Source organism: Notechis scutatus, chromosome 12 (assembly GCF_049901735.1).
Source record: "Notechis scutatus isolate UNSWTSFEM ecotype Mainland chromosome 12, rNotScu1.2, whole genome shotgun sequence".
NCBI classification, from domain to species: domain Eukaryota; kingdom Metazoa; phylum Chordata; class Lepidosauria; order Squamata; family Elapidae; genus Notechis; species Notechis scutatus.
The window spans coordinates 4,332,592-4,353,423 of record NC_142020.1 but is presented as its reverse complement, the minus strand read 5'-3'; the positions used below and the strand labels follow the sequence as shown (position 1 = coordinate 4,353,423).

Genomic DNA, 20,832 nt, shown 5'->3' with positions numbered 1-20,832 from the left:
GCTGAAATTTTTGAAGCCAACTCCTGATCCTAAGTCCCCTTTTTCAGTGCCGTTGTAACTTTTGAACAGTTATGGTCTGAATAGCTGTTAACTCAAGGCCTATTTGTATGCGGAAGCAAAAGGAAGGGGGCTAAATGTTCCTCTCTCCCCCCCACCTTCTTCTTTTCTCTCTGTTGGATCCTCTATCCTGCAGCCGTATAGGATTTTTAACACGTGGCTTGGGGACCCTTCCAAGAACCTTCTGCTAGCGGAGGTCATTAACGTCATAAAAAGGGAGGACCTTCTGAGTAACGTCAACCATGCCGGGAAGGTGCTGTTGATGGGGCTGCTGGAATTACAGGTAAGGGACACACCTTCAGCGACCAAGCGGGGATGGTGGTGCTCACAGTTCTGATGTGAAGTGGGAAATCTCAGGATGCGGTGCCCTTTTTAAAAACAGCCCTTTGATTTAATTGGGATTCGTGAAATAGATTTGGTTTACGTTGTGGATTCGATAATATGGGGGCGATAAGCAAAAAGCTAGTTGTGTGTGTGTGTGTGTCCCGTTTTACAGCCCAAGTCTGGTAAACATAATTCAATGACTTTGTTCATGATTTGCCACATTGGGTATCCCAGTCTGTTTACTCTGTGATTCAGCATTATGGGGGCAAACTCTGCTATTAGCTTCCAGTATTTTTCTTGCAAAGTAACAGATTCGGACAGTTTGTTGGATGCAGAGTGTCATGCCCCTGGTGGAGTCTGACTCTGAGGAAGAGGAGGAACAGCCAACAGGGAGTGGGAGTGTGGCTCCGGAGGTGGTGGAGGAGGCTGGGGAAGGGCAGAGGCCACCTGAGCAGTCAGAGGAGGATCCAGGTCCATCCCCTATCCATCCTAGGGCACACAGGGAGGAGAGGATAAGGGAGAGACGTGGTCTCCTCAGGAGGAGAGGGCCTTGATCCTCTTCATGGGTTGCAGGTGTGAGATCTGCATAAAAGGTTAGACCTGCGTGCTAATAGACGCTGGAGACAAATTAAGTGTTTTATTCCTAAAGAAGGTTTATCTTGGTCGGCGTTCTTCCAACGGACTGTACCTGCTTATCTCCCTGAAGTTGGCAATTATGTATCCTGGTCTGTCGTGGAACTTTATTCAGTGCGGTTTGTTTTTGGTTTTTGCTTCATTATCGGCTCTTTGACTTTGAACTGTGTTTCTTTCCTTTGAAGTGTTATTTTGAAAATAGTGTACTCCTCCACTGTGAACAATTAAACAGTGAAGCCAAGTTGAAGGCATTAAAGGACTTTTAGTTACGTTTTGGGTTTTGTTATATTTCTGGTATACTCTGGGTCATCACACGGACAAAACTGGGTTTTTGTACTTAAATACTAGCTCAATACCTGTGCTTTGCTACGAAACTGTGTGGTCAGGCTTAGTTTTTTGGGAGGAAAATAAGGGGGGGGATTCTGCCTCTGCCTACTAGCATCCATTGGTATTCATCTGGCTAGTGTCCTGTCAGTGTGTGAGAGAGTTGAGGGCTGTTTGGAAACTGAAGCAGTATTTGCTGTGTGAGCAAGAAGGAGATGGCAAGGAGCCTGGACGTGGCTTAGCTCAACTGTTCTGTACTAAAGTGCTGTGAAACTGAAACTCCTCTCTGCTTGTGTTTTGCATTTGGAAGAGATTTCTTTTCAGGTGGGGTGGGGGAGTGGAACTCCTTAGCATCAGAGAGTGTTAATAATAATATAGAAAGTACAAATGCTCTGATGGTCATTTCGAAATATCCTTTCTTAGTGAGCACCTAGAAGCCAAGAGGAACATATGTGTCTGGGAATTATAGCAATAAAACCTGTTTAGAGGCCTCTGTACGTGATTTACAGAGTCAACCTCTTGCCCCCAACAGTCTGGGTCCTCATTTTACCCACCTCGGAAGGATGGAAGGCTGAGTCAACATTGAGTCGTCAAGATCGAACTGCAGGCAGTCAGCAGAATTAGCCTGCAATACTGCATTCTAACCACTGCACCACCCACAGCTCTTATATTTCCTTTCCGTTTTTTTCCCCAGCATGCCTTGCCTGGTTTTCCAAGATGACAAACTGATTTACTTTTCCCATTTTTGTAGAGTCGATATCCCCATCTGATCAGCCGAGCCCGGGGACGAGGGACGTTCTGCTCCTTTGACACTCCAAATGACACAATTCGGAACAAGTTCATTGAAATAGCAAGAAACAAAGGTAAGGTGTTGTGCTCTGAACCAGGGCTGGGTTTTTGGGGTCCTACAACTGGATCTCAAAGGCTGGGAAGTACCTAATAGATCTTATTTCATGTTTTTTTTTTTTAAAAAAAAAACTACCTCCAAGTTGAGTTTGACCTCAAGTTGGGGTGGGCAAAAATAATAGTAGCAATTTGCTACTGCTTTCTTCGGATATTTTTTTTAAACCTCACAGTCTAGTCTGCAGTCCTAAAATCTCCTGATGGTCTCCCATCCCCTTCCACATACTAAACAGGCTCCCAAATATTACAAGATTGCTGAACTTCCAAATGAGATCAATCACACAGCGCCACCTACTGAGACTTTTTTTAATCAGACTAAATTATGCCTAAATGGACAACTGCTCATATAATAATAATGATAAATATATAATTTTAATAATGATAAAATGGCAATAGATAGATTCAATTTTGAATGAAGGAGGGAGGAAAACAAGAAAAGAAAAGCCATGCTTTCATGAAAAATTGGCATTTTATAAATCATGGGTTCAAATAGATCTGTCACCCAAGGTTGAACTGTAGAATTCTTGGTTCTCTCTGAGCTTGGTTGTTTTCTTGCAGATATTTCATTACCAAGCTGGATAATATCATCAAGCACTAGTTGGGTAATGAAATATATAAAGCGTAGGGACAAAGAAGCAAGCTTTTGATACCCCCAAGCTGAAGAAATAGACTTGCCTATTCTATTTCCAGCTTTCATTAAAAACCTGATGAGGGGCATCTAGTGAAAGTTGAGACGCTGGGTGCAAGAGTCTTCTAGTTTTTTTTTCTCCTCATTTGGTCTGCTTATCTAAGATTCTCACAATTCAGTTGAATCCTTCACGTGGGTCAGATTTAGAAGCTAAGCGCTGCCTGCTATTTCAGCCACAGGCTGACCTTTGACCTCCAGCCCTTTCTCCATTACACCTCCAAATCCCCCATATTTTCCTGATCTAATGAATTCCACATATAGTGAAAAAAGTGACTTCGTTTTTCCACACTTACGACCATTGTAGCATCCCAAGTCGCATGACCAAAATTTGGATGCTTGGCAACTGGCATGTACTTATGACTGTTGCATATCCCAGGATCATGTGATCACTTCCCAGGCAGTTTGCAACAAGCAAAGTCAGACAGAGAAGTCAGGTTCACTTCACAATTGTGTTACTCAACAACTGTGGCAAGAAAGGTCGTAAAACTCACTTAACAACTATTACTTTTGGCCTCAGTTGTGTTCATTAGGCAAGGATTACCTGTACTTAAGGCTGTCCTCTTAGATGGCCTTCAAGAAATCCCCCGTCCCTCCCCCGCCGTGAGAAATTATGGAAACGCAAAGAAGAGAAGGAGAGATATAAGCATCAAGATAGAAAATGTGTTTATCAGCAGCTCATCTCATAAACAGAAATTCAGGTGGGGAGAAACCAGGGAGAATTGTTTCAGATCATGCAAATGAACTCCGTATGAAGGAGGCTGGGAAAATTGCTCTTGGCGTCTCCAATATTCTGTATTTGCCCCACCATAGCTTTAAATCCCTGAAACCTTGGTTCCATGATCTTCCCCATCTACAGTATGTAGGGCTGGCCACCTTCTTCTTGGGGGTGATGGGTGCAACCTTTTCCTCCAAGCCTGGTATCTCCAGCATCCTAGTTGACTTCTTTTGACTCTCGGTATCTGCCACCTAAGCTCACTTTTGCCAGAATGATTTGGTAGAGATTATATTTTCGAATATCTACCAAGCTATGTATTGTATATTCCTAACAGTGAGAACAATTAACCCGTGACTTTCAGAGGTGGTGGGGGCTCCATCACTGGAGGTTTTCAAGAAGAAACTGGATGTGTCTGGACTGGTATAGGGTCTCCTGCTTGCTCAGGGGGGGTGGACTAGAAGACCTCCAAGGTCCCTTCCAGCTCTATTCTGATTGATTGGTTGCTTATTTGATTAGTTACTTAAACATGATGATACCCCTGCCAGTCTCCAGGGGATTTTGTGATGGAAAACTCTGTGTGTGATTAAAGAGAGCTGAATCTGCAACTTCCTTCTTTTTTCTTTCTCTTCCCTCAGGTGTGGTATTAGGTGGCAGTGGGGACCGATCAATCCGTTTCCGGCCCACTCTAGTCTTCCGAGACCACCATGCGCATCTTTTCCTGAACATCTTCAGCGATATTCTGGCAGATTTCAAGTAGCCAGGATCCCACCTTGCACCGAGAGAGGCCAAATATCTTCTCAGAATTGGAGAATAGTTTATTTAAGATCATAAATATATATGTATATACATATAATATATATTTTCACTAATAGGAAAGAAAGATGGAATTCATAAAGTGCTTCTTTTTTTTTAATGATTGGTTTGATCATGCTCACCTCCAGCACAAACTGCTTCTGGCTAAAAAATATATAATAATAATCTGGACATGCTTTTGATGTCCTCGGCCATCTCCTTTTGACCTAGCAAAGGCTAAATGATCGGTTTCGGGTTTCAAAGCTTGGCCTGGAATTTGAATTCCCAAGTTTGCTTTCTTGCAACGGGCTCCTAGTGCCCAAGTCTGGAAAGTGCACTTCTACTGCCACGGATCCAGAGCACTGTTGAAGATAGAGATGACGGTGGGATTCCAAGGAGAAAGCGGCTGTTGGATCCACCCAAGGAATCCCTTTGCAGAAGTGTGGTCTCTTCTGAAGCACACAATGAAACTCAACATCCCTCCACGTCACGTGTCTGCTAACATTGGACTCTTAATTGTGCTGCCCCGAGGGTCTGCAGGCCTCTCCAGGTGGAAGTTATGGATCTTGGAAGACTCACAGCACCTGTTCCAAGCCATGATCCTCTTTTACGCAGGAGTTGCCTATAGGGATTTGGGACTTTCCATGAGCCAACTTCCTTCTCTGCTTTGTTGCTTGTAAACCTATTGCTGTCATTGCTTTTATTTTACATTTTTCGCCCATCTTCACTTGGACGTGCCGATGGCATTTCCTTTGGCGACAAAGCAGGGTTTCTTTTTTAAATCAGAAGGACAACCCCAGGTGTTTGGAAGGACTCTTTGGCAGAAACAGGGTAGAATTTTTTGCAATTGTGGGGTGTGTGTGTCAAATGGAGCCAGCAAAAAGAGTAAACCCATCACCTTCTGCAGCTGTGGTGCACCGTAATGGCATCCAGCTCTCCTCATCCATGATTGCAGCCTCCAGGACCCTTCAAAAGCTGTTGTCTATACTGCATTTTTTTTTAATACAACAGAAGGGGAATGTGCGTTGGGGAATGATTGTATGAATTCTAATGTAATTTTAATTCAATTTGGTTTGGCTTCTGTTCTAGCTTTGTCCTTTGTTTGAAGTGGAATCCAAAGCTCACGCATGGTCTTTGTGACCAGTGATGCCTCCTTCCCATCCTCCGTGGAGCTTTTGGAGGAATAATCCCAATCTGGTTGCAAAATGAGAGCATTTATAGCTTTGCCAACCTGTGATTTGGGCCCAAAGTTTGCTGTTTCTGCAGCCCTCCCACTCATGCATTGAGGCCCATTTTGTCCATCCCAGTTTATGAGTGTGGATTCTGAAGTCTTTCCAACAGGAAAGCTGCCTCTTCAAGGGATTGGAAATGAAGCAGATTGTATGGAAGAGCCACTGCCTGCCGGCTGCCGGCAATTTGGCAGTTTGAATCTAACCAGGCTCAAGGTTGACTCAGCCTTCCGAGGTCAGTAAAATGGTGTATAAGTCTAAGTGCTATTGCTAACTATTCTTCCTGTTTCAAACGAGGCCCTCATGAAAACAGGAATACAACATTTAAAACTTTTTCCTGTGCCTTTTAACCAGAATCCCAACCTGCAAGCTAGTTTATGAAGAAGTGTGTGGATAGAAAATAAAATTGTTATGCACTTCAAGTGACCTGGTTACAGGTAGTCCTCAACTTATGACCACCGCTGAGTCCCAAATTTCTGTTGCTAAGCAAGACAGTTGCTGAGTTTTATCCCAACTTTTCTTGCCGCAGTTGTTAAGTGAACTACTGCAGTTGTTAAATGAATAACATGGTTGTTAAGGGAATCCGGCTTCCCCATTGACTTGGCATGTCAGAAGGTCGCAAAAGGGGATCACATGACCCCAGGGACACTGCAACTGTTGTAAATTCAGGCCAGTTGCCAAATGTCTGAATTTGGATCCTGGGACCATGGGAATGCTGTAATGCTTGGGGGGTGGGGAGGGAAATGGTCATGGCTCCCTTTTTTCAGGGCCGTTCAAAGTTACAACAGTCACTAAATCAGCTGCTGTAAGTCGAGGACTTCCTGTATGTAACCACCACCCCCTGCAAATGTCACTGGGGCAGAATATCTCCCCTCTCCCCCCCTTCCCTACTTCTGTCCTTCTGGGACAAGCTCAGAAATAGGATGGGAAATCTGATGACCTTTGGGACTATAGAAGATGAGAAGAGGATGAAAAACCAGAAGTTAACAGTATTAAATCCCTTATCCGTCACACACACACACACCCCGCCCCGCAATCTGGAAGGCCATGGGGCTGTTGCCAGACGATCAGGCTTCATTCTCGCAAGAGCTGGATCTAGTGAGATGGAAACAAGGGATTCTCAGGCTGGACAGAACCATTTTGCAAACCTCGAGCAGATATGTTGGGAGTCTTTCATGAGGCTGAAAAGAAAACCATCAAATTTCCAGAGTCTCAAAAAGAGTCTAAAATTTAAACCATGTAAAGGATACAGAGAAATAATTGACTTTTTGTCTTCTGCAGTAGGCAAACCTTCTAGATATATATATATATGGCTTCTTTCTTGTCTACAATAAAATAACTAATTTAGCTGTGTTGGATCTCTTGAGCTTCTGATGTGAGTGAGGTTATGAACATCAAGTGAAAGGCCTAAAAGTCTCGGTTGGGTGTGGAAAATTCCAAGATTTATCTAGTCATACTCCCAGCATTACAGGAGGGGCCTACAGTTTAACACCAATATTAAACATTGCAGATCACACTGGTCATCACCGAAGTTATCCATTTTGCTTCAATATTACCCCTGCTTTCAGTGCCCTAGGGTTTCCTGGGTTGTAGTGATGCCACTGTCTCGGAATGAGCAGTAGCAACAGGTGCACAGGTGTAGAAAAACACAACCAGCACATAAAGCCCAAAGATTACCAAGGTGGTCATCCCTGGGGGCCCAAGAAATTCTTTTTAAGTTGGCACTGGTTGGTCGCATGAGTTCAAGGAACAGTAGTCCATTTCTGAGTAAAGGGGCAGGGAAAGAAGAGAAGATTTCTGGTTTTAGTCGGTGGTTCCCTCCAAGGCCAACCAACCATCCCAAGGTCAAACCCAAAAGAGGAAAACCCAAGTCCTGTTCATCTACAAAAATGTCTCTCTCTCTTCTTGTATCAACAAATCTCTCTTCCCCCTCAACAAAGACTTGATCTATTCAACCTTTTATACCTTCCATAGCCTCACCCAGAAATCTGGAAAAGGAAAAGGGGGTCAGCAGTAGAAACAGTTATCCAGGTTATCTAATGAGCACCCAATAGCTCTCTCCCTTCATCCAGGTCCTGTTTTCCTTTGCACAAGTCCTTGATCTGCTGGCTTTGGATTTGCAGCCTCCAAAGCCAAGAATCCAAACCCTGCCTTCCTTCATCTGGGTTCTTCTGCACCACCTTTGGAATCCACCTAAATAACAATCATTTATGACTGTTAGTCAAGGAAGAAAAGCTTCAGAAAAAGAACAAGCAAACCAAATTAATTCAAGCACGCTGCTGTGCAATGAAGGATATCTGACACGCCTTCTTGATTCAGCGATGGTAGTTCTGATATTCCATGATTCTGGGAATATTGAAAAGTGGCATTTAGTTTGAGAAGGCAACTGGACCGATTCCTATCTGGGAAGCTTCATCAGTTGTATTGGATGCTGCGGGAGAGATGGAAAGACAGTTGACAGCTGAGATTAGTTGGTGAGAGGCGGGGAATGATGGGTTCTGACAGGATGGTGTGTGTGTGCGTGTGTTGAAATATTGTGTTTTCTGTGCAGCCAACTATCTTAATTCTTTCTGAGGGCCGTTGTGGTTCCTTGGGGGTTTTACCTGGGACCTCAGGGTCACCTGAACCAGAGGTGTGGAATCTTCTTGGAGTAGCCAAAAGGACTTGCATTGTAAATTGGGGATAAGTTGGTGTCTTATCCCGACCCCTTGAGAGGGGGCTGCTTAGTCTTGACATAAATGGATGTTAGGTGTTTATTTTAAGTCTTGAGAAATTATAGAACCTAGAACATTGAAGGTCTCTACTGTTGATACTGTATTGGCTAGTATTGTAAAAGTTTAGTTTAGTTAATTGTCATTGCACCTCGTACAACGAAATTAAATACCATCTTCAAGTGTACTATGAAAATAAACACAAACAAACATCCTTCACATTCTATACATTGAATTGAAAACCCCTAATATTGCATTAATATTGCACTATACAGTAGAATTCAATAGAGCTACTGCCCTGGGATAGAAACTGTTTTTCACCATATTTGTACTTGTTTTTAATATTCTGTACAGATGGTAATAGTTCAAAAAAAAAAAGGGTTCCCAGGATGAGATGGATTTGTGAGAAGCCCCCCTCCTCAGATGATGAAATATTTTGGGGGACATTAAAAGAGGGTAGAATATTATATTTCCCCAAAGGAGAAACAGGAGAAACATGTCCTTAGAGGGAGAAAGCATTCCCCCCCCCCCCAAAAAAAATCCTCTTTACTCAAAAAGTGGACTTTGCTGTCTTCAAAACTGAATATAACCTTAACAATAAAATTTAAGAGCTAGTCCTTCTGGCTGCGCTTCCTGTCTGGACTACCTCGCAAGGCTGGTAGGAGACTGAGAAGTTCGGTTAGTGCAGCCCGAGGCTTTTTGGGGAGCAGCCAATAGACCCCACTGTGAATTGGAGGGTCGCCCCCATTTACTCGGCGACGGCTGAGGGGGCCTTGGGAGACACCCCCCGCCCCCCGCCCCCGTTGAGGTCCTGGAGCGCAACGCCAGTGCGCAGCCTCTGAAATGCCCCGTCAGTTTCTCCCTCCCAGCCAAAGACTCTTCTCCCCCAACCGCCACTTTCTCCCCTGCCCCCCCCTCCCCGCGAATGGGCGGAGCCTCGTTTGTTTGCCTCGCGGTCTCTCAAACCGCCACCCTCCCCTCGGAAGAGAATGGGCGGAGCCTCGTTTGCTTGCCTCCGACCGACACACCCCAGGAAGGGAATGGGCGGGGCCTCCTGTGTCTGTGTAGCGGTCCCTCAAACTGTCATCCTCCCCTCCTCCAGAGGATGGGCAGAGCGTCGTGCGCCTCCCTCAGAGTCTTTCAAACCGCCCTTCCGAAGAATGGGTGGAGCCTCATTTGTTTGCCTCCCTGTCCCTCAAACCGCCACACACCCCCCAGGAGGAGAATGGGCGGAGCCTCGTGTGTCCTCGTCCTCGTTGGCGGAGGCTCGTCGCTTGCCTCGCGGTCCTCAAACCGCCCCACCCCCGGAGAGTGGGCGGAGCCTCCTAGGCCTGCCTCTCGCGGTGGCTTTTACGACAGAAGGGCCTGTTAGCGTCATCGCCGCCTTTGGCAGAAGCGCTTTACGACCGCTTTACGGCGGGCGCAAGATGGCGGTGGCGTCGCCCTTCAGCGGCGCTCTGCAGCTGACCGACCTGGACGATTTCATCGGCCCCTCGCAGGTGGGCGCCAGTTTGGGGTCCGCTTCCCTTGGCCGAAGCGACCCTCGCAGGCCTTATCGGTAGCCCTGTCAGGTGGGCGAGCGTGGCTGGCAGGAGCTGCCCTTCTCCGTTGGCCGAAGCGGCGTCGTTGTGCCCCAAAGGGCCGCCGGGAGGACGGGCTTCCTCACACCCTCGCTGCGGTTGGGGTTCCCATGTCTAGGAAGCGGCCTCAGTTTCAAAGAGCTCCATTCTTGGGCAGTTGTGAAAGCTTCTGCGTGGTTTGTAAAAGGAGCCGGGCGGTATAACAATGGCTGTTGACGGCCCTCTTGTCCACTTGGCATCGGGCCCGGAAGGCTGCTCTCGCCCTCCCCTCCGGCCTTGGGCGCTCCCCTCCCAGCAAGCAGCAGGGAAACAGGCACAGTGCTCTCATGTAGAACATAGAATAACGGAGCTGGAAGGGACCTTGGAGGTCTTCTTGGTCCAGCCCCCTCCTCAAGCAGGGGACCCTCTTCTGCTCCGGACAAATGGCTGCCCAGGCTCTTCTTGAAAGCCTCCCGTGATGCAGCGCCCACCCCTTCTGAAGTCCAGTTGTTCCACTGGTTGATTGTCCTCCCTGTCAGGAAATTTCTCCTAGTTGCTTCTGTCCCCAGTTAATTTCCACCGGTTGCTTCTTGTCCTGCGCTCAGGTGCTTTGGAGAATGTCTTGACTCCTTCTTCTTTGGGGCAGCCCCTGAGATATTGGAAGACTGCTATCATGTCTCCCCTAGTCCTTCTTTCCATTAGACTAGACACACCCAGTTCCTGCAGCCGTTCTTTATATGATTTAGTCTCCAGGCATTTAATCATTTTAGTTGTTCTTCTCTGCACTCTTTCCAAGAGTCTCAGCTTCCTTTTTATATGGCCAAAACTGGATGAAGCATTCCAAGTGTGGTCTTACTAAGATTTCATCTGAAATCCCTCCGTGATGAAGACTAAATCGTTCCACTGGTTAATTTTCCTCACTCTTAGGAAATTTCTCCTTAGATCTAGGTTGCTTCTCTCCATGATTAGTTTCCCTCCATTGCTTCTTGTCCTGCCTTCAGGTGTTTTGGAGGATAGCTTGACCCCCCTCTTCTTTGGGGCAGCCCCTCAGATATTTGAACACTGCTATCATGTCTCCCCTAGTCCTTTTCTTTAAACTAGACATAGCCTGTTCCAGCAACTGTTCTTCATATGTTTTAGTCTCCGGGCTCCTAAACAACTTTGTTGCTCTTTATAAATTATCCTCTTATATATTATCCTCACTTGTGTTCCATTTTGTTCTTGTGTCTGTACTTTTATTTAGCTTCTTCTTTAAAAACTTCAGTTCTTTTTTTATAGTCCTTGATTACTTATTCTTTTTGTAATAAGAGTCCCATTTAACCTCCATCTGTAAATTCTGCTTTCTCATTATGTCAAAGACACTGGATTAAAATGTGAGATCATGTTTGGTAGTATCTTTGTTTTTACTAATACAGCTAATTTCTTAGAAACCCAAAACGTATCTATTCTTGAAAAGGATTTGTGTCTTTCAGAAAAGTATGTGTGTTCTTTAACATTTCCATTTATATGTTTCCATATATCTATGAGCTCAAAAGTTCTCTGTCATTTCAAAACATAACTTTTGGTAGTTTTGTATTTCGCAGTTTATCTTGCATTAATTGATGCAAAAAACAGTTTTTTAACTCATTCTGAAAAAATAATTCCAATTTCCCAAGACTCACCAATTTTCATTCATTCATTAAAAATCTAGTATTTTTTCTGTAAATCCTTTAAAGAATATAGTTTTCATTAGATATGTATGTTCTGATTATTATAATTTTAGTCTCATTTGATTTTTTCTACATATCTATCAAGATCATCAATTGTGCGTTTACAAAACAACTCACTTTTTCTTCATTGATCCTGAGGATATAAATTCTTGGTCAAAATAATTTGTAAAACAAATATTTTTGAGCAATAATTTATATATTGTAAAACAAATATTTTTTACCTTTTTTCTTATACAGGTTTACTGTAAGCAAATTACATCTTTCATTTTTTTCAAATATTTTTTTTTCTCTTTTGCGGAGCATTGGCTTCATTTGTTTTCCATGTTAGACATCTAAGATCCATATCTATGTTTTAAGCTTGGAAAAGGTGGTGCCTGTGGAAATCAATTTAGTAGACTCACAGAAAACTTCAGAGTTTTCTGAAGGGGATGAATATAATGCCAGCCAGATCATAGTTATATTTGTGATTCACCTAGGAAGCTTGGTTTAAGTTAAACTTTAAATGTTTAATTCCACATATTTTTATATTTGTTTTGTTTTTATTACAGATGTTTGTTGTCTTATTGATTAAATTGTTTGATTTCCCTTTCAGGAATGCATAAAACCAATCAAAGTTAACAAGTCTGGGAAAGTAGCAGCTAAGATCCGTATTGAAGATGATGGAACTTATTTCCAAGTTGACCAGGTAAAGTTTTCTTTCCCCTGTCTGAGTGTGTTTTAGGGACTATAGAACAAACTTTTTTTCAACATGTTTTAAAGTGATTGGTAACTGTTCAACACAAATCATCTTTAGCAGAACTTTTTGTTGGGCTGGAAGGCATTCTAGATTTGTGGACCAACAATTGATGTGGTTCATTTTTGTCATAATCAGAAACTTACCTTAGTTTTTGCTGTGAAACTCCAACTTTTGACAACAGATTAGTGTTCTCAAGAGTATAGTCTAGTACAAATCACTCTGTGGAGCAGAACAAAAGAAATCTGTAACCCCTCTATTGTCTTTGATAGTGGGAACCCTGTAAACAAAAGTAGGAAATGAGCATGAGTACAGGTAGCCCTCCACTTAAGACCACAATTGAGCCCAAAACTTCTGTTGCTAAATGAGACATTTGTTAAGGGAGTTTTGCCCCATTTTACAACTTTGCTTGCCACATTCGTTAAATGAATCATTGCCGTTTTTAAATTAGGAACACAGTTGTTAGATGAATCTGACTTCCCCATTGACTTTGTTCATCAGAAGGTCACAAAACGGGATCACATGATCCCAGGATACTGCAACCATCATCAGTGTAAATTGGTTGCCAAACATCCAAATTTGTGATTCTTGGGGATTCTGCAATGCATGTAGATGTGAAACACGGCTGGCTATAAGTCACTTTTTTCAGTGCTGTTGTAACTTTGACCGTCACTAAATGTAGTGTTGTAAGTCGAGGACTACCTGTTCCTGGGGTGTGTATGTGCGTCAAAAGGATCAAGATGGTAGCCACACAACCATGCTGCATGCAGGAAAGTGGTGGGGCTTCGTTTGTGTGGCGACAGCTCTCATTTGATCTTCCCTGTGGATCCCCATCGCGATTACTTTTTTCAGGATGCTGACAGCAGTCCATTCGATGACTTCCTTCCTAGGACGGAGGGTCACAAAAACTGGAAAAGGCCAAGATTACCCTCAACGACTGCTTGGCCTGCAGTGGTTGCATCACGTCAGCAGAGAGCGTCCTCATCACTCAGCAGAGCCACGAAGAGCTCTCCAGAGTATTAAATGCCAATAAGGTAAAGTGATTTAGCATTTTAGTATGGATTTATTATGTATTTCAATAGGGCAGAGGGAACAAATTGGAACCAAAGGCCTAACGATGATGATGTTGCATTTAATTTTGATTCTTGCACTAAGCAGGAAGTTATATTTTAATGGCTTCCCACTTTCTCTTTTTCCATTACCATTTTTAATCATTATCTACCTTGAATATTTGGGGGGGAAGGGAGAGAGAAGGGACATGTTCATCATGAGTCAAATGTTAATATTAATTTTTGCTCCTCTAGTGAAAAGGTATGTTTAATGTATTAGATAATAAATGCATGGAAATAGTTTACCTGCCTTATGTTATACAAATATCAATGTGTTAGGTCAGTGGAGAGTTACTGTTTTTTCTTTTTCTTTTTTTAAACTAAAAGGCATCCAGTCCTCCCAAGAAATTGGTGGTGGTGTCTATATCTCCACAGTCCAGAGCTTCTTTAGCTGCAAGATTTGGAATGACTCCTTTAGACACCGCTAAAAAGCTGACAGCCTTCTTTAAGAATTTAGGTGAGTAGTTTTCATCTAAAAATGGAGATTTGCATATAAAGTTTGCTCCTTAAAATTCTCAAAAGGGATGCTGAGCTAATCCGAGCAAATTAATCCAAATCAAAGTCATTTGTGTGTCATACCTAAGCAGTGTTAGACAGAAATATGGGAAATGTGAGAAAATAAAACAAATTTAAAATATATGCATTGACATTTATATAAGCTGACATATTTAAAAGGTAGTAAAATGTTTTTCCTCATCTTATACTAATTATAATAATTCAATCATTATCACCCATAAGCATGGAAACTAGCCTACAAAAATGAGTGTAAAATAATTCAATCATATTTCTGGGAAGTTGCGAAAAATTCTGGATTATGCTGTTCTGAAACACTTGCAGAGAAATTGAACAGGGTAGCTATAAGAAAATTCCGTTTCTGCACTTATGTGGAAATCATCAAGCACATGATGTAAATGAGAAAGTAATCTTATCCAATACTCTACTCCTGTATTCAGTTATTGTGATTTCCTAATGCTTTGCAAACGTAATACTTTAATTTGCATTCAGAATTGTGAGGAGGCTAGGGGGAAAAAGGGAAGAAAGATCAGATATGAAAATTCAAGCAGTACAGGGTGAATTTGATGGCAGCTTATAAATAGCAACTGAGAAGGAAAGAAGCAGCATTCAAAGTATGTAAAGAACTCACTGCAAATAAGGCTGGAACTTCTTATAATCAAAGACTATCCATTTGCTCCAGCCTAGCATTAACAGTGCCGTACAGAAATCTGTACAGTCCTTTCTGTAATCTTGGCCAGCTGCATGAGCTAATGAAATACCATTCATAAGTCCTGTGAAATTGTTGCTGCTGATCGATGGTTGCTGCAGCTGATTGACCAAATGCCATCCTGAGTTGCACTTCCTCGTTGTAACTATTCAACACTTCTTTCTCTTCCTTCTCCTTTATCAGGGGTGCATTTTGTCTTTGATACAACTTTCACCAGGAACTTCAGCTTGCTAGAGAACCAGCGGGAATTTGTGCAACGTTTCCAGAGACGAGTAGAAGATAAGAAGGCTTTGCCCATGTTAGCTGCTGCTTGCCCTGGTCAGTAAATGCCACATGGCACCAGAGGGGAGGGAAGACTGAAGCAAACCTCTCCTTGATGGGATGTACCCTAGATCTGACACTGTAAGCTAGGGGTCCCCAAACTTGGCAACTTGTGCACTTCAACTCCTAGAATCTGCTGTAAACACTGTAAAAATAAGGGGGGCGGGGATCAGATCCAGTCACCTGGGTGCTGTGACCACAGTGACCTACTCCTGAAATTCTAGTCCCAATTAGGGTTTTAAGGGAGTTAATCTATTCCAAAGCACCTGAGGGCAGGACCAGAAGCAACGGGTGGAAGTTAAGCAAGGAGAGAAGCAACGTAGAACTAAGGAGAAGTTTCCTGAGAGGGAGAACAATTAACCAGTGGAATGGCTTGCATTCAGAAGTTCTGAGTACTCCATCACTGGAGGCTTTTAAAAAGAGACCGGACAACCATTTGTCTGAAATGGTGTCGGGTCTCGTGCTTGAGTGAGGGGTTGGACTAGAGGACCTCCAAGGTACTTTCCAACGTTGTTCTGTTATTCAACCTGTACAGAAGGGCAACGAGGGTGATCAGGGAACTAGAATGAAGTCTTTAGAGGACTACCTCTATTTGCATTTTTAGAACTAAGCAGGCAATTTTGCAACTTCCATATGTCCTGCCTGTTTTCCATGCTGTGAATGGTGGTATGGAAGCTGGGAAAGGCATGAAAAACATCGGAGGCATAATGGATCGAGAGACAGAGGGCCGTCTGTTGGCAGCTTTTGTCACAAATGGCAATTCACCCTGTGGGGAAAATAACCAAGGAATGTTTCAAATCATGCAAACCAGTTGTGCCTTTGTGAACTCACTGAAAGAGATTCAGAAATTCTTTTTGCAATTATCACATTTCTTTATCTCAAAAATGGCATTAAATATACCTTACCATAATCTGAGCAATTGCTTTTGTTGTCTTGCCCAAATATTTGGGGCTTGATAATATTTAGGTATCTGGTTACATTCAGTTTAATGGATGGAAAAAAAGAACTTGTGCAACTGTTGAATTGGGCCATGGTCCATCTTTGCTAGGTAGCTTTCATTGACCCAAGATAGATAGCAGGATTGGTTTAATTCTTTTAAAATGTTTCCCTTGCAGGTTGGATCTGTTACGCTGAAAAAACCCATGGAAGTTTTATCATCCCATACATCAGCACTACCAGATCACCCCAGCAGATCATGGGTTCCCTGATTAAGGACCACTTTGCCAAACAACAGGTGTTGCTCAAAGTTTTCTCACAAGACAGCAGATGTAATAGGAAGTTTGGAAGCCACTAGAGGCAAAGGACAAACTGGCAAATGTGCTACAAGTATCTGCTGTAGTTGTAGCTCAGAGCCTTTGCTCCCTCTGTAAAAACAGGATTTGTGTGTGTGTGTGTGTTTTCCCAAAGGGGCAGCCAGTTTTTCCTTATTCAGTGATCTACCCATAGAGCCGTGATGGCACAGTGGTTAGAATGCAGTACTGCAGGCTACTTCTACCTCTGCTGCCTGCCAGCTGCCTGCAATTTGGCAGTTCAAGTCCACCAGGCTCAAGGTTGTCTCAGCCTTCTGTCCTTCCAAGATGAGTAAAATGAGGACCAAGATTGTTGGGGGCAATAGGCTGACTCTGTGAACTGCTTAGAGAGGGATGTAAAGCACTGTGAAGCCGTATATAAGTCTACGTGCTACTGCTATTGCTAAGGAATATGGTGGTTTGAGTGGTTAGCTGGGGTTGGAGGTTAGCAAGTTTGCGTTGGAGACCTAAGTGCTGCCCTGGGGTGATCTGAGCTCCTGTCCTTCATTCTAACACCTGCTGGGCATCCCCTCAGCAATGGTGATTCACCAGCTAATCCTTTCAACTCGGAAGCGCCTCAGTGCCTCTGCCATAAGTGCAATGCAATCTACCATGATGTGATTGCCCCCCACTGGGTCACTTAGACCAGCCATTCTGTATATGTTACTCTTCAGATGTACAGCTACAATTCCAGGAATCCCCTAGCCAACATTTGGAGAGCAATAGAGGGGGAAGTGATATATAAAAGAGAAGGGTGAGCTGAATCGTCAAATTTCTGATTGCCTGACAACTCAAGCCCCAAACTGGGATGTGTCTCTGTCCTTTGTTCTCCATTGTTCAGTTGCATGTTGGGAATTTAGGGCTAGGTATTCTTTTTGCCAGTTTCAATACCATTTCAAAACCCTTTTTTGTTCCAGAGCCTGACCCCAGACCAAATCTACCATGTCACTGTGATGCCTTGCTATGACAAAAAGCTAGAAGCTTCCAGGCCAGATTTTTTCATCGAAAAGCACCAGACCCGTGAGGTTGACTGTGTGATTACAACAGGTAAAAGTGCAGATCTAAATGATCTTGGGAGAGGGAAGGACCCTGCTCCTCCTCTGTCAGTTCCTTCTGTGAATTAATCCTGCTCTGATAGGAATCTTGATAGAGGCCAGGGTCCCATTTATCACAGGTGGGGAGGGGGAACCTCCAAATTAAGTACTTCAGCCACGCAATTGGGGACAGAGAGACAATGCAGATTAATTACTCTCTTGATACATTTACTAGGGATATGCAAATAACTTAGAATGTGAAACACTTCATTTTGAATTAGAATGGATTTTTCTTACATTTCTGGATTTCTTGAACTCAAAGCGAGATGGGGTTTTGTTGCTCCAAGCATAACGGATTTGGGGCATTTTATATAATCCTAGTATTTACCATAAGAAGGAATTAGTTCTGTTTTTTTTATACACCACCTGATCCCAGTGACTTGAGGCATCCAAGAAACATGATTATTACTGCCTCTGGCAAGCTTGCAATTTAATGGGTTGAACATAGTTCCAAGATAGAAAGAGGCTGGTGACTCTCACTAGCTACAGCAAACTCAGGCCAAGGGAGTTAACTGGTATCTGACACTATTTTTTCCCCATCTGTAGCACCCCTTCCCAAATTCTAATTCCTATCACTCGAGGTCATGCAGCATAAATTTAATACTTCCTTTTTCAAAAATGGATTCAAAAAAGGCACAAATCAAATATTGCATTCTTGCACTTTCATTTAACTTTCATGCAGGGAGTTTCCCGTTGTATGCCAGTGAGACTCACCTGGGATTGCCTTGGAATCCTGTGGAGCTTCTTGTCTAGAGACTTGATCTCTAGGATCTGCTTGAGTTCATTGTCACCACTCTTCATTTCAGGAGAAGTCTTAAAGTTGCTGGACCAGGAAGGAGTATCCCTTCTTGAAGTGAATCCTGTGCCTTTGGATAGCATGTAAGACCCTCCCTGGGAATTCAGCTACTTGCCAAGCTTGCCAAGTCTGTTTTCTCCACTTTCTTCTGCAACATCACCAGGAGAAGGCATGATGCATCCCTTCTCCTGGTCATTACAGCTCACTCACGAATAGATCCAGATGACCTCACCCTAAGTGAGCTGGTTTTAGTTTTGCCCTGGCTGGATCCACTTTGATTTAGAATTGCACATTGTTTAAAGGCCAAGTTAGGCTTAATAAAAGTTGTTCAACTCAATTCAAGAGCACGGCCAAAGTCCAATTTCCAGTTCGGAGCATCTCTCACTGATGAGACATGCTGGAGTGAGAGATCAGCCACATCTCAAAAGTGATCAAGTTTGCCATCTGTCTAGCAATAAGCTGCTCAGTGTGTCTTCTGCCATTGCAGATGAGGCCGAGGGTTGTGGATTCCAGTGGCTGGGTTTGGATGCTATGCTGTTCCCCTCTCCTCTATCCCTAGATTGGACTTTGGTTTTACTAAAACACTGCTGGGCATTTGGTGGTATGTAATATTTAATGGGATGCTGTTGTAAAGTTTGAAACGGATTGGAACTGGTTGGCCCTTACCTGGGAGACTAGCAAGGAAAGCCAAGGGCTGGAGACTAAACCAAGAAGTGTGTGTGTGAGGGGGTGGGGGGGAATATCCTGAAAGAAGGCAGCAGAAATGAATTCCCATATTGTATCCAAGAATGCAAGGAGTCATTCAGGCCCTGTGGATGGTAGCCCTTAGCCAATCTTTGCTGGTCTTGAGAAAAACCCCTGTCCTTTGGCTGGATAGGAAAGTCAGAAAAGAAAACTACATGGATGTAGTATCTCCATAGAGTGACCAGGAGTTGAGAACTTGACTTTGTAGCCCTTTTTCCCCCACTGCAGGTTTGGCAGCCTTGTGGAAGAGCAGCTGTTTGGCCACTCTGGAGGTGGCTCTGGGGGATACTTGGAGCACATATTCAGATATGCAGCAAGGGAGCTCTTTGGCATTCCAGTGGAGGAGCTTCACTACAAGGCCCTAAAGTAAGGAGTTTGACTTCCTTCCTAGCCCTCCTTCCCCACCCCCCCACCCCTTGCCTTCACCCTCTTCCCAGAAGGGAACAGGATAGTGGCATTCACTCAGGTCAGTCATAGGACACACCCGGCCTTCGTATTTTCTTGTGGCCGCGTTCTAAATTTCAGGGGTAAAAATGTCCTGGTACACTGATCTTCTGCTCTTTTGAAGCTTCATGAAATAACCTGTGAGGGGCAGTTTGTTAAGCTCAGATTTTTTTTCTACCTTGTGACATGAAAAACGTCAGGGGGAATCACCTAATGCAGGGGTCTCCAACCTTGGCAACTTTAAGCCTGGAGGACTTCAACTCCCAGAATCCCGGAATCACCTAATGCAGGGGTCACCTAATGCAGGGGTCTCCAACCTTGGCAACTTTAAGCCTGGAGGACTTCAACTCCCAGAATCCCGGAATCACCTAATGCAGGGGTCACCTAATGCAGGGGTCTCCAACCTTGGCAACTTTAAGCCTGGAGGACTTCAACTCCCAGAATCCCGGAATCACCTAATGCAGGGGTCACCTAATGCAGGGGTCTCCAACCTTGGCAACTTTAAGCCTGGAGGACTTCAACTCCCAGAATCCGGAATCACCTAATGCAGGGTCACCTAATGCAGGGTCTCCAACCTGGCAACTTTAAGCCTGGAGGACTTCAACTCCCAGAATCCGGAATCACCTAATGCAGGGTCACCTAATGCAGGGGTCTCCAACCTTGGCAACTTTAAGCCTGGAGGACTTCAACTCCCAGAATCCGGAATCACCTAATGCAGGGTCACCTAATGCAGGGTCTCCAACCTTGGCAACTTTAAGCCTGGAGGACTTCAACTCCCAGAATCCGGAATCACCTAATGCAGGGGTCAGATCTCACTGCTTAAGCTGAGGACTAAAGCCAGCAAAGCTGGCTGGGAATCTGGGAGTTGAGTCCTCAGGCTAAAGGCAAGGTTGGAGACCCCTGACCTAATGGTTCTGCATAGTTGTTGTTTTTTAAGAGGAACTACTTCCCCCAAGCCTAGGAGGAAAAAGGTTGGCCTTGCCTCTGTTACCAGTGCTCTTTCCATCACTGCCTGGCCCCACTGGGGTTTTTCACCCCTTCTATGTAAAGTAGAGCCCCTCAACTAAAAGGCTGTTAAACCCTTAGATTGAGTAGTTGCTGCCTGTAAGTGCTTGAATCTTGCTATAGTGCAGTTCCAAAGAAATGCCAGGAATTGCTCAGTTCTTCAAGCAGCAAGAAAGGGGTGTGTTGTTGTTGTTTTTTCAAAAGGCAAGTGGAGTTTGTTTTTCCTTGAAGACGTTTTGCTTCTCATCCAAGAAGCTTCTTCAGTGAGAACTGAAGAACTTTCTTGGATCGGAAGCAAAACATCTTCAAGGAAAAATAAAGTCCAGTTGCCTTTTGGGGGAAAAAAAAAAGCATCTTTGGGACAACCATGACCTGAATGACTGAGGATACATTTCTTATTTCCCCCCGATCTGTGATGCTGCCGAAGCCCA

General features: G+C 43.9%; 2 protein-coding genes and 1 long non-coding RNA gene across 4 annotated transcripts in view; 2 read left to right on the top strand and 1 right to left on the bottom strand.

Moving 5' to 3' along the window:
• ABAT (4-aminobutyrate aminotransferase) overlaps positions 1-7,018 on the top strand; it is a 34,541-nt gene extending 27,523 nt beyond the window's left edge. The window contains 3 exon segments of the mRNA XM_026687889.2: positions 194-340; positions 2,090-2,201; positions 4,280-7,018. Of these exon segments, the coding sequence (XP_026543674.2) occupies positions 194-340; positions 2,090-2,201; positions 4,280-4,401 (381 nt within the window). The 3' untranslated portion in view covers positions 4,402-7,018.
• A 67-nt stretch (positions 7,019-7,085) lies between these two features.
• Positions 7,086-9,446, bottom strand: LOC148129641 (uncharacterized). Of its 2 annotated transcripts, none has more exons than XR_015750852.1 (3): positions 9,023-9,446; positions 7,968-8,096; positions 7,086-7,858 (listed from the first exon to the last, which is right to left on the bottom strand). It is a non-coding gene; the product is annotated as an uncharacterized LOC148129641 (long non-coding RNA). The 2 variants fall into 2 exon arrangements; XR_015750851.1 differs by having other exon boundaries at positions 7,972-8,096; positions 9,023-9,440.
• A 338-nt stretch (positions 9,447-9,784) lies between these two features.
• Positions 9,785-20,832, top strand: part of CIAO3 (cytosolic iron-sulfur assembly component 3) — a 13,623-nt gene continuing 2,575 nt past the window's right edge. Inside the window, exons 1-9 of the mRNA XM_087973146.1 lie at positions 9,785-9,875; positions 12,237-12,329; positions 13,268-13,411; positions 13,814-13,943; positions 14,892-15,026; positions 16,145-16,263; positions 17,236-17,365; positions 18,219-18,291; positions 19,181-19,318. Of these exons, the coding sequence (XP_087829272.1) occupies positions 9,804-9,875; positions 12,237-12,329; positions 13,268-13,411; positions 13,814-13,943; positions 14,892-15,026; positions 16,145-16,263; positions 17,236-17,365; positions 18,219-18,291; positions 19,181-19,318 (1,034 nt within the window). The 5' untranslated portion in view covers positions 9,785-9,803. The remainder of the gene's footprint in view (positions 9,876-12,236; positions 12,330-13,267; positions 13,412-13,813; positions 13,944-14,891; positions 15,027-16,144; positions 16,264-17,235; positions 17,366-18,218; positions 18,292-19,180; positions 19,319-20,832) is intronic.